The following is a 17540-nucleotide window of genomic DNA, read 5'->3' as shown; positions in this document are numbered from 1 at the left end:
GCGGCAGGGGAGGTATTGCAGTCGCTGTACCGCACTGTTGTGATGAAAAGAGAGTTGAGCCAGAAGGCAAAGCTCTCTCTTTACCGAGCAATGTTCGTTCCTACTCTCAGCTATGGTCATGAAGTGTGGGTCATGAATACAAGCGGCCGAAATGAGTTTTCTTCGACGGGTGGCTGGCATCTCCCTTAGAGATAGGGTGAGAAGTTCAGTCACACGAGTGAGACTCGGAGTAGAACCGCTGCTCCTTCGCCTGGAAAGGAGCCAGCTGAGGTGGTTCGGGCATCTGGTTAGGATGCATGCATGCCTCTCGGGTGCCTCCCTAGGGAGGTCCTCGACGCACGTCCCACTGGGAGGAGGGGCAGACCAAGGCACAGTTGGAGGAAATACATCAACTCACTGGCCTTGGAACGTCTCGGAATCCCCCAGGGGGAAGTCACTAATGTTGCTCTGGAGAGGGAAGTCTGGAGCACTCTGGTGGAGCTGTTGCCCCCGCGACCCGACTACGGATAAGCAGTTAAAGATGGATGGATGGATTTGACATGACATACTGGAGAAAAACAATAACTCCACTTCTCTTGAAATAAATCCAAAAGTAGTTTATTTTACAAATGCAAAGTCATATTTTCAGTCTTTCCAGTGTCTTTTCACAAAAATAAATACAAATATTTAACATTAAAATACATCCAGTGTCTGACTCTAGGACACAACAAACACATTTGCCATTTATAAACACAGAAATGCTGAATGGAGTGAATGATGAAGATGGTTCACATGGCCAAAAACAATTTAATTTTATAAAACAAAACTTACATCATTTACATTTTATTGTTCACCTTAAAGATGGAGTGCTACGATTTATTTTCACCCTAAAACATGATCATCAGGTATTATAATATTAGGAGGAAGAACTCTTTCCAAAAAGTGTACAGTATTTGTTAAAATCATGCTTTTACTGTATGTGGACACGCCCACCAGTTCATTGCGAACGCAGTGAGCACTTACTATGAGACCTAGCAGATCATGTCTGTCTGTGTGTGTGTGTGTGTGTGTGTGTGTGTGTGTGTGTGTGTGTGTGTGTGTGTCTCTGTCTGTCTGTCCCGCTATCCAAATATGGAGTGTGTTGCATCAGCAATCACTCAGCTCCATATATGGGCACAAAAGGGGCCAGGTCCACTCAGCTCCATATATGGGCACAAAAGGGGCCAGGTCCACATATACAGTAACAGCGGGACAGACACACAGACAGACAGACAGACAGACATGATCTGAAGGGTCTCAGCTGCGTTCGCTTGCCGCGTTTGCGCGTCTTACTGGTTAAGTATGCTTTGCCTGCTGAAGAAACCCTAAATACAAAGTTAATACACCATTGCACATAAAAACGACTCCACGGTGTCTAATGAAGTATTGTCACCTCATGGACGTGTGAAAAACTGGAAAAATACAAAAAATTGTGGCACTCCATCTTTAAACATATGTGAGTAATGAATAGGAAGGTGGATTAATACTTGTAGGTACGGGACTCGGAGTGTTGCTATTTGAAAGATAACTCTGTGAATACTGTATGTATCCCCCCTGGACATGTGAGACCGTGCGGATGGCATTGTCTAATGCTCAACAATCAAAAGGAACACAATATAGGTACCTTTCTTTTGGAATAATATCAAGCAAAAGGTAGAAAACATAAAAAAGGAAGCAACATGAAATTGGTGTTACACAATCCACATTACAGTACATACAGTACACAAATGACACCTTTTGACAGTCAGATTACTGCTTTTATGTAGGCCTAAAAGTACATAACTTACTTAATTTCAGTGCGTTTTCTCAGCTGCCTTTTGATTTACACACACAGCAAGCAGTGACAACTCCTTTAATTTGACAAATGATATAAAAGCACAATTCTGTATTCTCTACAATTAGCCTAGGAGTATGGCTTGGCCTGTTTGAATGGGCAGTAGTATACAACTATACATATCTACTGTACTTTGATTGTTTCAGACGTGAGAACGAATCTATTTTCACTACACTTGACCTCTTTCACCCTGGAGTCCCTGTTCTGGGCATATCATGAGCAGATAGGAAGTTTTGTATTTATATTATATGAGCTTGTATGTCAGTTAATATTTGCTATTCTTCATAATATGACAATGAATAGGTACTGTACGGCTTAAGCAGTTGTTAACCCATTCTGACCGGGAACCCATTTTGGTGTTAGCATCATGTTATGCTTTACCTTTTGAAAAATAGCAGATCTACAAGCTCATATCGCGCCACCGAGTGGCGCGATACGAGCTTGTAGGTCTGCTATTTTTGAAACGACTGACATTTTTAGAATCTGATCTCAGGTCAGAATGGGTTAATCAGACCAGTGTGTGTCCAGTGGAAACCTCGTATGAATCTGATCTCAGGTCAGAATGGGTTAAGCAGTTGTTAATTACAATATCGTTGAATCAAGTACAGTATACACTGGATGAGTCATAACACTGTATCAGCCATTGTAAAAGCCCAGTTCAAGCATTTATCCCACAGTATCCTGCATAAATACATTAGAGCGGTATAATAAAGTAGCACCAACAAATTATATTACAAACATTATCCAATTTGCAACAGTTACCAAATCATTCTTTGCAACTTCTGCCAAAAAGAGGAAACCTGATTTATCCAAATATAACTTCTTTGCAGCACTACAGCAAAAGCATGTGGTCAAAAGGCTGGACTTCTACATTGGCTGAATCTGTATAAGTCCAACGTCGGCCTCACATTCAGAAAGCAGACTTTAACAAACAACTGTACAATCCTTTAAAATGTAAAACAAACTATAATTCAAATGAAATATAGCTGACAAACAATCTCCAATGCTTACATACAGTATATTCCATACTATTTTACAGTATAAAAATGATTTCTCTCCTATACACACGTACAAAATAGCCAAAATACAAGATTATCTACAGGTGTGAAAAGACACGTATATTACATGTTTAAGCTCATCAACAGCTTGGGTACTTTACTTGGTCACATTCAGTCATGGCACAGTCGTTTCATGAGAAAATAAAAGTCTTTTTTTATGACAAAATAAAAGTTCAGGGACAGCCTACACTCCACCAAATACTCTTTACTTGTGTGGTTTTGGTGAACTTTTATTCACCCTGTTCCCTTTTTAAGTTATATTTCACAATACACAATAATATACAATCCATTGGTAGTTTGTGGGCCAGAGGCGTTCCAGAACCAACTCAATGCTTGAGTCCAGGGACGTGTTAGAGGGGCAGGGGCTGAAATCCCGTAAGAGGGTCCACTTTTGGACAAAAAAACTGCGAAACTAGCAGATCTACAAGCTAAACTAGCAGATCTACAAGCTCTATCAGCTATTTTCGGGGCGCAACCCAGCACTCTTTAGCTAGTGGAGATGCGATGTGTAACGACATGGATTTCTAAACGAACTTGTTCCACCGCAAAATGCTGTGTTCAAGTTCAGGAGAACAATTCTTCTGAATGCTACCTTCCGTGGCATTTTGCATTTCTTTCACCATAGTGAATGCTGCATTCAATGGTCTGGAAAGGGCAGTTGTTTTACAGATGGGGTATAAAAGGGCAGGGGCCGAAGCCCCCTTTGATGTCTATGTGTGCACGTCCCTGCCAGAATCAACTGGATGCTGGAGTCACGTTATGGTCAGGTAACATTTCCACACGTATGGCCACTTCACTTCTCTGCTCCATTGAGACGTTGTTGTTGTTGTGGCTGTCCTCCCCAGTCAGATAGAGGTTTCATTGCTGCCACTTTATTAAAATAAATAAATAAAAACGTTATTGTAAGTACACTACAAACCTGAATGAATGTAATGTTACCAATGCAAGTCATTTTACTACACACTCTTTCACCATGTTAGTTATAAAAATCAGACCCATCTGAAATGAGTGGTGCTGTGCTGTACTGTACAGCACTATATTCACTATATTGTTGCAAGAGTCAAATATGTAACTATTAAAATATGTTGTAATATATATAAGTAGCATATAGCATAGCACTTAGCCCACTTACTCTGAATCTGATTCGTTGGCTTCCTCCTCGGTGCCATTGACCACCGTTGTCGTGGTGAGCATCGCGGTTACCATGGTAGCGACTCCATTGTGACGTTGTCGCGGCGACAGAGGCGGCCGAGGGATCACTGGGGAGCGAGGGGGGAGTTTGATAAGTGCTCCGTTGCCCCCGGTGGTCGTGTGGAGTGGGTGCAGAACTCTGTTGTTGGTGGTGGGAGAGGATGGGGCGAGTAGTACCCCGTTGCCCCCGGTGGTCGGGTGGAGTGGGTGCAGGCCTCTGTTGGTGGTGGGAGAGGATGGGGCGAGTATGCCGTTGCCCCCGGTGGTCGGGTGGAGTGGGTGCAGGCCTCTGTTGTTGGTGGTGGGAGAGGATGGGGCGAGTAGTACCCCGTTGCCCCCGGTGGTCGGGTGGAGTGGGTGCAGGCCTCTGTGGTTGGTGGTGGGAGAGGAGGGGGCGAGTGTGCGCGGGGAAATGGCAGGGGAGTTGTAGTCACTGAGTTTCTCCCGAAGGCGATTCTTCATGTTTTTGTCGGCCAGAGGAGGGGGGTAGGTGATCTTTTTTTTCAGAATACCTAAGACAAAAAGATCGGGGCCAACATGTATTCAACGGTATTGAAATGACCTTCCAATACTAGTGTACTGTAGTGTATACTATGGCTGTCGCCTCATAGTCACAATATCAGAACGAATGAAAATACATTGCATCGATGCAACTGGGACGTATCCTCAGTGATGTATCCTGAGGTCATCACCTGGACGTATCCTCAGTGATGTATCCTGAGGTCATCACCTGGGACGTATCCTGATTCCTCAGTGATGTATCCTGAGGTCATCACCTGGGACGTATCCTCAGTGATGTATCCTGAGGTCATCACCTGGGACGTATCCTGAGGTCATCACCTGGGACGTATCCTCAGTGATGTATCCTGAGGTCATCACCTGGGACGTATCCTCAGTGATGTATCCTGAGGTCAACGGGGTTTCGGGTCTCGCAAACATCATACCCCTCACTCAGGTGACCCAGCCGGGGTGATCAAGTCCCGACTCACGTCCCAGTAGCTACCCTTGATCAGACCCACTAGGGAAAGACCAGGGCTACACAATCCATTGGAACCACTCCGGAACTACTATGTCGGGACAGAGAGGTACAATGTGGAGGGACTAGGCTCTGTGGGTTGACTCCTGTCCGGGCCCCCTAAACTCTAGATGTAACCTTTTGCTTCTACCAGGCCGATAGCCAGTAGCCATTGTGCAATGGACATTAGAATGATGACATCCACATCGACCTGAAGGCTGAGGTGTGGTGTCTGTCTGTATGATTTTATGCAGTGCAACAGTCGGAGATACACTGACTGACATTATCCGAAACTTCTTTGTATGTTGGTTGGAAGGAACTAAATAAATCTACTCAATTCACTACCACAAGGGCCAAGGAACAGAAATACACAGTGACTCACCAAGTTATTCAGCATCTATTAGGAAGCAGAGTATGGCAGAGTGTTGACATAGTGGTTGAGTCATGTGTTTAAATTGACCAGGGACATTCGTTCCCCCACAAGCTCAACAATAAATGGTCTCCATGTGAAACACTGCTGGACTCTATTCTTATTATCTGTTTTTATTATTCTCTTTTGCACAGGTTTTAAAGACGGTTGAAGTGAAATTAAAATCCAACAGACCCATTACCAGTGTTGGGGGTAACAGCGTTAAAAAATAACGGCATTATATAACGAAAATACTTTAAGTTATTAGTTACATATAACTCTAGATACCCTCTTAGACATGCTCAACAACTGTATTTTTCTGTACCCACAACATCTAATGAAATTGGGAGACGCTTTTCAGTTTAAAGCTTCATCAGATTGGAACAACTTGTCTGTCTCTTTGAGATCAATTACATCATTTAACATTTTCAAGGCTTCTGAAACCCATTTGTACTTGTTTTTGAAGAGAGGTGTGTACTTTAATGCCTGATTATTCTTTTTAGCTTTATCTTTATATTTATTTTTTATTATTTGCATTATTATCAATATTAGTATTTTGTTAGGTGTTTCAGTGCAGTTGCTTCTGGTCTTGATGTAGTGTTTGAGTGGTTTGGAGAGCATCTATGTGTTGTTGATGTTGTCAGTGTATTGTTCTGTGTCGACATGTTTAATGTATTGTTTTGTCTATGTACTCATTGTACTGTATTCATTGTGCTGTGCCCGAGGAGAGGACCCCCTCTAAAACGAGATGATACATCTCAAGGGGCTATCCTCTAAAGGAAATACATTTTGGAAGTACAGTATGTGCTTTCTTTCTCTCACCTCTCCGTGGTTGGTTGCTGTCGGGTGAGCTGCAGGGGGCGCTGTCTTTGCCTCCGCCCTCGTTCTCCGACGGGGACTCGCCCTTCAGCTGGTTGTCCCGGTGGAGGTCCACCTTGACCTTGGTCTCCACGCGCAGGGTCTCCGCCACTCCGCCAGGCTCCGCCTCCTCCTCGTTCTCACTGGCTGTCGGAGGCTCCGCCGGCCAGTAAGGCTTCACGGGATTGGCTACCGTGTCCACTGCAGTACAGTACGGTGTGGCATAGTAAGTTCACAAGAAAAAACGAATGGATTACTTTAGTGTTTTATTGAGGGTTGATAACAATTAAAACCTCCTCTGGGATATATTTGTTTTGTAACTGCACATTTGCAACACCTTTGTGGAATCCTAACTATTAGGGGTAGAAATGCACAGATACCCATAACTACCCATAACTTGCATATCGAGTACCAATCCGATACCAGTGTTTGTAATGTTCTTGTCAGGGTTCCTTGAGGGGGTCCCAAATGGACCCTTACAGGTCTGTAACCCTGAAGGTGTACAAATGGAACCCAATGACATCTCTATTCTCTACCCATATATGCCACCCCAATGACATCTCTACCCACGCAGGTATGCCAATGCCACCCCGATATTTATAAATCCTAAACCCTCTCATTTGATTATTTTCTTGCATTTAATGTGTAACAGCTTTCCTGTAGCCTATACACTGGTGTATATGGTGTGCATTCAACAATACACTGCAACAAATCATCAATTTGGGATGAATGGAGTCTTAACACATTCTGGGCGGGAACCCCTTTTAGTGTTTCAAGCATTATGTCATACTTTAGCTATTGAAAAATATCAGATCTACAAGCTACGAGCTTGTAGATCTGCTCTCTTTGAAAAATCGTGAAAATGTAGTGCAAATCTTTGAATACCGGTATATATTCTTTCAGAGCCAACATTGTTAACTCAAATCTTTGCTTCTGGGGTGTCCCTGGAACAACATATTTTCAGATGGGGATCCGTGGCCAAATACAGATAATTCTGGGGGTCCTTGACATGAAAAAAGGTTGAGCACCACTGACATAGAAACATGTTTTTCAGACAACTGGAAGGATTTTCACTCAGCTTGGTATTGTGGCTGCTTTGGAGAGGTTATCCTTTAAGATGAATAATCAGTTGGATAAATATGATTCGAAGTGGAACGTGTTCCTCAGTCATGTTGCAGGTCCTTTGGTGTGATCCATGGTCAGGCAATGCCCTTTTGCGTGTTTATTGTATTATTATATTATGATATGATACGGTTGATGATGCTGCGTGTTTGGTCGTGTTAACTAATTTAAACTTTTAATTTGATTAATTTTTATTTTTATTTGTTTATCTTGTCTATCCTTGTTTTATATTTTGTTTCTGTGTTCATACATAATGTCCATGAATACGTATTCTGTTGTTGTTGTTGCTTGTTTGTATTTTATGTTTTATGTTTTCTGTGTGTAAAAAAATCTAAATAAAGTGCTGATCATTAAAAAAATAATAATAATAACTGGGAGGATTTAGGAAGACATGTTGTAGTATTTGGCCGTCTTACCAAGAGGCGTGCTGTGCTGAGGCTGTGCTTCGTTGTTCCAGCGCTGTTTCCGTCTCCTCCTCCTCTCCTCGTCTTCGCTGTCTGATGAAGCGTAGGAGCTGCTGTGCTCGTCCAGCGACAGCTCGCTGTCAGAGTCCGACTCTGTGGCGAGACAAAGACAAGAGACGTCAGTGGCGTGCACAGGCATGTAGAGGGGCAGGTGCTCAAGTGAAAAAAGGGCACCTTGTGCATCATGTGGAACCGGCCTGTTGCCTTAATAGTGAGATTTATAGATTTTGGGCCTAAATAATATAGCTTTTTATCAATAATTTATCAATGTCACCATGGTTCACATACTGTACAGTGACAGTGTACACTGTAAAAAAAAAAAAGGAAAAAAAACGTTTGTTTGAGGGCAGGGGGTACTCTAGCAGCTAAAGTGCAGATCTTTTTTTTTGTATGTATGTATTTTTTGTGGCTTTCTCCTTATTTTATATTTTTTATGGAGGGATAGACAGTAGGCTGACAGGAAATGAGGAGAGAGATGGGGGGGTGACATGCAGTAAAGGCCGTCAGGATCGGGATTCGAACCCACGGCACACTGCCAGACTGGATTACCAGCCAAGGTGCCTGGACCGCTGAGCCACGGCCCAGGCCAACAGATCATCTTTTAAAACAGGCCTGAAAATCCACATTTCAGGAGGCCATGCACGGGAGAGGAAATGAACACTTCTCCAGGTGATCGTCGCCTGTTTTATCGATCACCTGTTTTATTTTTTTCACGTCATGTCTATGAATTGATTGCATAGGGCCTAAATGGAAACAAGACCGCAAGGACCTTTTTTGTGCTATCCCTTTTGGAATAAGTGTTTGACTGTATTCTGTTGCTGTTTTTTGAGTGGTGCTATATACAGGTTTTAGTTGTTTTTAGTTCAATGTTTGTTTTAAAAACGCCCTTGACAATGAAGAGAAATTAATGTTTGTTTGGTCCCTAACACAAACATTAAAACCCATTAACAATAAAGATAATTTGTTTTGTTTGTTTTGACACCGTTTGTTTTACATCATCATTACATCACCTAATCATAGGATTCCCTCCTCGATGTTGTAAGATGATAAGAGCGCCCCTCACTTCACAAGGGTGTGATTCTTTTGAGTGGTGCAGCACTGCAGCCACTCGGGTCTGGTGGCCTCACAGTTCCTTCATGAGAAGGGGGCGAATGGGGGATGGGTGATGTGAGGCCCAGTTCAGAGTCTGGCCTGTCAGGGGTTACGTGTTCAGAGTCTGAGCTGCCATGTAATGGCGGACTCTTGCTGTGTTCTAATGACAGGCCATCATTTGCTGTTGTGCCCGCGGGTGCAATGGCTCGAGTGAGAGGAAGTTAAGCCTGGACCACAAACGCACATGAATAAATCTTCATATAAATAATATGGTTGGTCAACGGTTGTGATCTTGGCATGAAAGGGACACCATTGGCTATATCTTGCGCCATTCCTTGCCTCTTATCCCTACACATATTTGCCATTTTTGAGGGGCGTGCAGCTAGCCCCTCCTATATCCAGATTTTGGTGTATGTCCACAAACATAAAATTTAGGATACGACAGGAAGCACGCACTCCATCTCCAGAAATTCTACAGGTGCTGGTGAAAAATACGTACAATGAAAAAGGAAGGGATGTCCGCACACTGAGTTGTAGCTCCCAGGAAAATTATTTATTGTTACGTTTCGACCTCTGTGGGTCTTCGTCAGGTAATTAGGCCAATGTGAAATGGGTACCATTCTTATGCCTTGGATGGCAATTGGATGATTTGAGGCAAAATGTGTATTGCAAAAATCCACCTGTTGGTGGCGCTATAACAGGCCAATGTGAAAAAGGTGGGATATATTCAGCCAAGTAGGAAAGTCTGTGAAAGATGTAATGTACATGTAAATTACACGCTGTGTTCATGATTTGAGGCCTTTTGTTCAAAACGGGCAAATCCTGCAAACTTTTAAAGACAATGTTAGCCAATTAGGATGGAATATGAAATATCGGACAGATCCGTCTTGAACACATGACTTTAGAGATACTGTGTAACGATCTGGAGGAGTAATATAAAAAAAGATGTGTGGCATCCATCTCCCTAGCCCACAGCATCCTCCTTGCACTCCTGGGTGGTTATTAGGTAAATGTATGTCAGTAACTTGAGTTTGCCACTAGGTGTCACTGGTGTGCTGTCTATTCCTCTGAGAATTCAGAAATGATGCTGTTGCAATGAGCTTACAGCAAGCACATCCACTCTAGCCCAGGTGCTGGACAAATGGCAGTACAAGAGGAAGAAATAGAGTCTGCAACACTGGTAAGGAATTTAAACCCATCTTTCCTCACCTTCTCGCTTGGAGCGTTTGCGCAGAAAGCCGGAGGAATGTCCATCTCCTCCGTGGTAACTCTTCTTCAGCGAGCCAGAGGAGGTGGTGGTTCGCTTCTGTCCAGAGTCCTCCCTTTGAACAGGATAAGTCACAATAGGTTGGTGTTGTCGACCAATACTATGACGAAGAATGTTCGTCGACTACCTTTTTTCTGAAATGAAAACTAAGCTATGATGACTAAGACTATTGACACTTTGATCAATAAATACGAAACTAGACTAAAATGTTAGGAAGAGACTAGTGGACAAGTATACATTTATAAAAGTCATTTTACACTTGGTTGCATGCTGAAAATAGCCGATCTACGAGCTCAAATCAGCCATTACGACGGCATCAAGGCCAGCCAAAATACATTTTAGTCGACTAAATCAACTGTTGATTTAGTTGACTAAAATCTTACGATATTTAGTCGACTGAAACTAGACTAACACGAAAACATTCCAGGTGACAAAAATGTAACTATAATGAAAAATATTCAAAAGACTACAACTACAATCAGCTGTCAAAATCAACACTGTTACAGCACTGCCTGTTGGGCTCAGGGTGAACAGGGTGGAGGTCCTTTCAGATGGGCAGCGTGTGACGATGCAAAGGATCCACGTATTGGTGTTATTATGATTATTATTCTTGGTGTTGTTGTTGTTTTGTGGTAAAATATTGAAGTCACGCAGAATTTAAACATCATCGTTTTTCCAACAGATTCCGAGAGAAAAGGTGAATCCTTCCTTAGCTAATCACATTTCAGCCTTTTTTTTCTTCCTGGAATAAATGATTCAGTGCCTCACAAGGACACCATGTGGAGTTTTATTTGTTAAGTATGTTGTGTATTTTTACCTCAAACAAGGGTAACCTAAGCAAAGGCATGCTGACTTTAATATAACCCAATGAATAGTGTAATTGCAGATGAAACGCTCTGACAGAAGTATGCAGTATAGGGGCTTGTTTCTGCCCTTATTTACTTGCTGTAGCAGCTGTCTGGTTAGAAAACAGGGCTTGTGTGACCAGGGTTGCTAGTTTGCATCATGAACCGTTCTATCGGTCAAGAGGGGACAATAACCCTGAGAACGACTCTACAAATGACAGTTTTCTGGAAAAACCTCATGTTTATGAGTCGTTCTCAAACATTTTCATGTCAAGGACCCCCACAAATATCTGTAATTGGCCGCCGACCCCCATCTGATAAATATGTTGTTCCAGGGACCCCCCAGAAGCAAAGATTTGAGTTAAAAATGTTGACTCCGAAATAATATATATTCAAAGATTTGCACCACATTTTCACGATTTTTCAAAAATAGCAGACCTACAAGCTCATAGCGCGCCACTATGAGCTTGTAGATCTGCTATTTGTCAATAGCTAAAGTGTAACATAATGCTTGAAACACCAAAAGGGGTTCCCACCCAAAATGGGTTAAGGCACCAGAGGCACAGCAAAAACTCTCATAGACAAAGTGACACCCACTTTTCATAATGTACTTTGTTGATTACATTTAATGCAGTATAATGGTCTTTGTCTTTTCTTTCTTTAATTTCTGTTGTTGTCATAAAGTTCTTAAAAGTCCTTAAATGGTCACTTCACTGTCATCTGGGGAACCCCCCCAAAGTATGTATGGACGCCGCGTACAGATCTACAAGCTCGTAGTAGATCTGTATTTACAATTGTATTTACAATTCCCAGCAAAACGACTTAACTACTCACCGACACAAAGCCTGCTAGACCTTACGGTAAAAGTCTATTCTCGAAGCTGCAAGCATCTCAGGTCCCCAGCTTCACTCTAAAATGCACTTTGTGTCATCAACGCAATGTACCCTGAATTTACTGGGCAGAGTCATTTCTTCTACTACGGCATTTCCGGGTTTTGCCTGCGCCGATCTGGTTGGATTCATTTTATTTAATGATTAAATGTAGAGAGAAGCTGGGGACCTGAGACACTTCCCAGCTACGAGAATAGACTTTTACCAAGGTCTAGCAGGCTTTATTTCGGTGAGTAGTTACGTCGTTTTGTTTATTTGCTGGGAATTGTAAACACTCGCATGGGAGTGAGAAAATCGCTAGAGGGCTGCGGAAGGGACTTCCACAGGGCGTCAGAGAGAGACTCGCTGTAAGCACTGGACCAGGGCTACCGCACTACGAGCTATGTAGATCTGCTATTCTTCAACAGCTAAAGTTTAAAATAATGGTTAAAGCGGTTGAAACTATACAGTGACACGGGTCCTGGGGTCTAAATGGCTCAGAGTTGGAGGAAGCCTTACCGTGCTTGGCTGCTGCTGTGGCTCCGTCCTGACCGGGTGGTGGTGTCCAGGGAGGCTGTGGACTCTCCTATGGTGGTGCGATACAGACCGTCGTCCTCTGTGAACGACTGCTTTCCATTCAACGAACGCTGGGGGAGAAAAGGAAGAGCACATTTATTTATCCAGCATGTGATGAAACCACAGCTTTCAGAAATACTTTTAATCCATGCCACCTGTTAAAACACCATCGGGGCCTATGACGTAAATCACCGTCAAGTTCAAGTGCACGGTCATGTGCCCGAGACAGAGATTGATAATCTCTGTCAAATTAGTGCTATGAAAACTGATCGCATCGCTCTACAGCCTAGAGGGGCTTGTTGACGATGGGCACATTTTATATATGGATTAAATAATAGAATCAAAATAATAGAATCAAAAATATGTTGTTCCCTGGAACAACATATTTTCAGATGGGGGTCGTGGCCAATTACATATCATTTTTGGGGTCCTTGACATGAATATTGATATAGAAACATGAGGTTTTTAACTTACAGTCAACAGAGTAGCACGGGTGGTGGTGGATTCCTCCGCGATGGTTTTCTTCCCTGTGAAGACGTCCTTCAAGTTGGTCCTCACCTCCGTATTGAAAATACAGTGGAAGAGGAAAATGCAAACACCCTGGAGGTAAAGAAAGATGGGGTAAGGTTGTGGCTGTTCATATTAGGACAACATGGGGAATGTTTAAGTCTAAATCTATTGTAATTCTAGTTGATGACGGCTGCCAACACTCAAAATCAAAAGGTCAGATCCACACCCCCCCCCCCACACACACACACACACACACACACACACACACGTGCATAGATGGGGCTATAGGCTATAGCGCCCCCCCTCAATAAGATAAGTTTTACAAACAAAGCTCTCAATCAAGCGTTTGAAGTTTTATGGAGCAACCTGAAGGCAGCTGAAGATGGCAAAGAGGTAGTGGAAGGAGATGACGTCACTGTTGACCGCCATGAGCCCCAGCAGCCAGGTGGCGCTGAGGAGCAGCAGGAGCAGGAAGGCCAGTCGCAGAGACGAGCTGAAAGGAGACGATCGAGACGTCAGTGTTAGTCACCTGAAATGTTTTAGTGTTGGTCTAGCTTTAGTCGACTAAATGTCAAAAGATTTGAGTCGACTAAATCTACGGTTGAATTTTGGCAGTGCCTTGATGGAGTCGTAATGATTGTTTTACACTTGGTTGTATGCTGAAAATAGCAGATCTACAAGCTGTCCGCTGCGACGTGTCGTGAGCTTGTGAATTATGTTGTTCCCCAACAGATTGAAGTAAAAAATGTCTGGCGTGAAGATTTGCACACATTTTCACGATTTTTCTAAAATTGCAGATCTACAAGCTCGTAGCACAGCATTCTGGTGCGAGCTTGTAGATCTGCTATTTTTCAATAGCTAAAGAATAAAATAATGGTTAAAGGGGTTCAAAGCTGACACAGCGTTCCAGGTCTTAATTTAAAGTAGAGAACACAGCTACAAGTAATCATCTCTGACTCACTGTTGTCCAGTGAGAACTGTGAGAACTGTGAGAACAGGCCAACACATGAAACGGGATAACGTTTCAATTAAAGTAATTAATAAACAAGCGAGTCATTTCTCAGGCAACTCACACAGCTCCTGTCTTTTCAAAGGACCAGTGCCGTTGTCTGCACGAGGCCTTTGCTGCCAGGATGAATATGGCGATGTTGACCTGAAACCACAAGGAAGGAAAGAGTGGATGGTTGAATCTACTGCTGTCAAAATGCCAGTGCGAAAACGCCTTCGCGTTTGATTAAATGGTCACGCCACCCCTCTCGCGACTTTCCCTATTTATGGGACTCGAGGGGGCGAGGATTTACTGTTCTGTCCACATTGGGCTGCAACTCCAACGGGGCTGAGTCAGCTAAGGGAACTTCACAGCGTTCAACACGAAGTGAACAGTTCAACACTTCAACACTTCAACAACTTGGTGTTAGGAGGGGGTGCGTGAGCAATTACTCAAACATGAAGGCGATTCAGCACTCACTGTCGAATTCAGCTTTACAACTAAATAAGGACGACACACACACACGCACACACACACACACAAACGCGCATGCACACGCACACACGCGCACACACACACACACGCACCATCACTACTATGGCTATGGGCCCTGCGATGCTCCAGATGAGTGTGTCCTGGACAGAGAGCCAGCAGAAGTCTGGGTTTCCATAACCCTGAGGGTCCAAGCCCACTGCCAGACCTGGAGAGGGACACAGAGGAAGAACGGAACCGCATTGATACTATGAAATCAGTGTTCATGTAAATGAAAACTAAGCTACGATGACTAAAACTAAGACTAAATGTATTGACAATTATGTCAACAGATGACAATTTGTCCACCAGTCCACAGAACTGGTGGACAAGAGATCCAGTAGTAAGTCATTTTACACTTGGTTGCATGCTGAAAATAGCCAATCTACAAGCTCACAACGCGTCGCAATCATACGACGGCATCAAGGCCTGTCAAAATACATTTTAGTCTACTAAATCAACTGTAGATTTAGTCTACTAAAATCTTATGATATTTAGTCGACTAAAACTAGACTATTCAAGAGACCATGACTAAAACTAAAATCTAAATTTGCTGCCAAAAACAACACAAACAACAAATAAAAATAACTCAATATTGTGTGCAGCAGGTTTCATGTTAGAATTATTTGTATGCATACTGTTTGTTTTCAATTAAACAAGTTATCCATTCAAACACTAGCGAGTGATTTATTTGATGTAATACTAAATACTGTTACGCAAATAACAGACAAAAGACTGCATTTGACACACGCATGCATACAAGTCTGTGTGTGTGTGTGTGTGTGTGTGTGTGTGTGTGTGTGTGTGTGTGTGTGTGTGTGTGTATGCGTGCGTGTTCTCGGGCGCTTTGTAAACGTGTGTTGTTTCTACATGATGTGCATCATGCCACTGTACCGTAGTCCGCATCTAAAAACTGTGTTTTGAGGGAATTCGTTTGCCTCCCGCATCTAAAAACTGTGTTTTGAGGGAATTCGTTTGCCTCCCGCATCTAAAAACTGTGTTTTGAGGGAATTCGTTTGCCTCCCGCATCTAAAAACTGTGTTTTGAGGGAATTCGTTTGCCTCCCGCATCTAAAAACTGTGTTTTGAGGGAATTCGTTTGCCTCCCGCATCTAAAAACTGTGTTTTGAGGGAATTCGTTTGCCTCCCGCATCTAAAAACTGTGTTTTGAGGGAATTCGTTTGCCTCCCGCTGCACCGTACTGTACCATACCGCACCGTACCGTACTGTACTGTATTGTACCGTACCGCACTGTACTGTACTGTACTGTACTGTACTGTACTGTACTGTACTGTACTGTACCGTACCGTACCGTACCGCACTGTAGCTCTCACCGGTGATAATGGCGGGAATGCCCCAGCCAATGGCGTAGTAGAACCTCATGTGTCCGTGGTTGATGTTGCGGAGCTCCGTCAGCATGCGGTAGATGTGGAGACCCTCCACCAACATCCAGGAGAACGTACACATGTAGGAGTAATGCAGCAGGATGGCCACTAGGGTGCACAGGAACTAGAGAGAGAGAGAGTGAGACATTCAGTATCACATGTAGGAGTAGTGGAGGAGGATGGCCACTAGGGTGCACAGGAACTAGAGAGAGAGAGAGAGAGAGACATTCAGTATCACATGTAGGAGTAGTGGAGGAGGATGGCCACTAGGGTGCACAGGAACTAGAGAGAGAGAGAGAGACATTCACTATCACATGTAGAAATATAGAAACATACGTTTTTCAAAAAACTGTCATGATTTAGAAGACATTTTGTAGAATCGAGCTCGGGTCTAAATGGGTCCGGACAGAAGATAAATTAACTATTTTTCCGCAGACATTGACATCTGGTGTCGGATCCGAGCACTCAACAAAGTTTACAAAAGAGGGACGATCCGAGCACTCAACAAAGTGTTGTGAACTAACACAGAGAGATGAAAGAGTATAAGTATGTAGTGCTCTATTTAACTAAGTTATCAGCGACTCTAAGCTTATAGCGACTCTCAAAATGTTACGTAACAATGTTGATTCTTCACTTTCTGTCCAAAGATCCACAGCCTCCAAATATACTCCTGTTCTCTCCTCCGCATCATCAGTGCCCATACCAGAGGCGAGGTTGGCGAAAGGGCCTTTCTGTGTGGAGTTTGCATGTTCTCCCCGTGTCCCCTATATATATATACGGTATATAGGGTAGGTACCCTCACAAAAAACATGTAGTAATCCTGGTCTCTAAACTACCTCCCCCAGGGCGCCTGATGGAGGGGAAAGGAACTAGTCGGAACAACGTGTTTCCTCCACACGCTACGTCCAGCCGGGGAAACTCCCCCATGTCAGGTGATAAGAAGCATTGTTTATTGTTGTTGTTATATTATAAATGAAAGGCTTTCCCATGTTCCAGCCTTCTGAGGTGGATCTGCCTACTTGTTAATTTAGGTGTGGATTACAGATGAAGGCCTTCAAATACAGGGCGATCATCACCAAGAGCAATGTCTGTTATTGTTTGGATAAGCTTTCTACCTGCGCTCCACTTACTGGAGGATAATTAGGCAGCAATCTGTCCATTGAAATGAAACCCAATGAGGTTACTGAAACCATGTACAGTACATCCCTAAATGCACTACAATGGGTTGGATGAAACCTAAACACATCACAGCTTTAAGGTATATCTGTGGCTCTCGAGAGGGAAATAATGTTACGCTGTCTCCATGTAATAGCCGAAACATCCTTGTACGTTCTACACAATGACTTTAAAAATAATAATAATAAGCCTGGGCTATGCGGCTATAATAATAGGGTGTGTTTGGTGATGAAATTGTTATTCAATGGATGAACCCCAAAGACAGCACCGCGTCTAATCCATCAAGGACGGGTACGCACCTGTGTTGCTTTTAAACTTTAGCTGTTGAAAATA

At 43.2% G+C, this 17540-nt stretch overlaps 1 protein-coding gene across 1 annotated transcript in view; it reads right to left on the bottom strand.

Moving 5' to 3' along the window:
- Nucleotides 1–3532: 3532 nt before the first annotated feature.
- LOC308313537 (cadherin EGF LAG seven-pass G-type receptor 1-like) overlaps nucleotides 3533–17540 on the bottom strand; it is an 81411-nt gene continuing 67403 nt past the window's right edge. The window contains exons 26-36 of the mRNA XM_080760710.1: nucleotides 15981–16155; nucleotides 14704–14816; nucleotides 14202–14281; nucleotides 13495–13621; nucleotides 13093–13218; nucleotides 12562–12689; nucleotides 10271–10383; nucleotides 7922–8062; nucleotides 6348–6584; nucleotides 4043–4613; nucleotides 3533–3780 (exon numbers count right to left, since the gene is read on the bottom strand). Coding sequence (XP_080616836.1) covers nucleotides 3756–3780; nucleotides 4043–4613; nucleotides 6348–6584; nucleotides 7922–8062; nucleotides 10271–10383; nucleotides 12562–12689; nucleotides 13093–13218; nucleotides 13495–13621; nucleotides 14202–14281; nucleotides 14704–14816; nucleotides 15981–16155 — 1836 coding nt within the window. The 3' untranslated portion in view covers nucleotides 3533–3755. The remainder of the gene's footprint in view (nucleotides 3781–4042; nucleotides 4614–6347; nucleotides 6585–7921; nucleotides 8063–10270; nucleotides 10384–12561; nucleotides 12690–13092; nucleotides 13219–13494; nucleotides 13622–14201; nucleotides 14282–14703; nucleotides 14817–15980; nucleotides 16156–17540) is intronic.

This window comes from Protomyctophum bolini (assembly GCF_963924005.1).
Source record: "Protomyctophum bolini genome assembly, chromosome: 4".
Classification (NCBI taxonomy): Eukaryota; Metazoa; Chordata; class Actinopteri; order Myctophiformes; family Myctophidae; genus Protomyctophum; species Protomyctophum bolini.
Note: the sequence above shows the minus strand (reverse complement) of the source record. Positions and strands in the feature narration are given on the sequence as shown.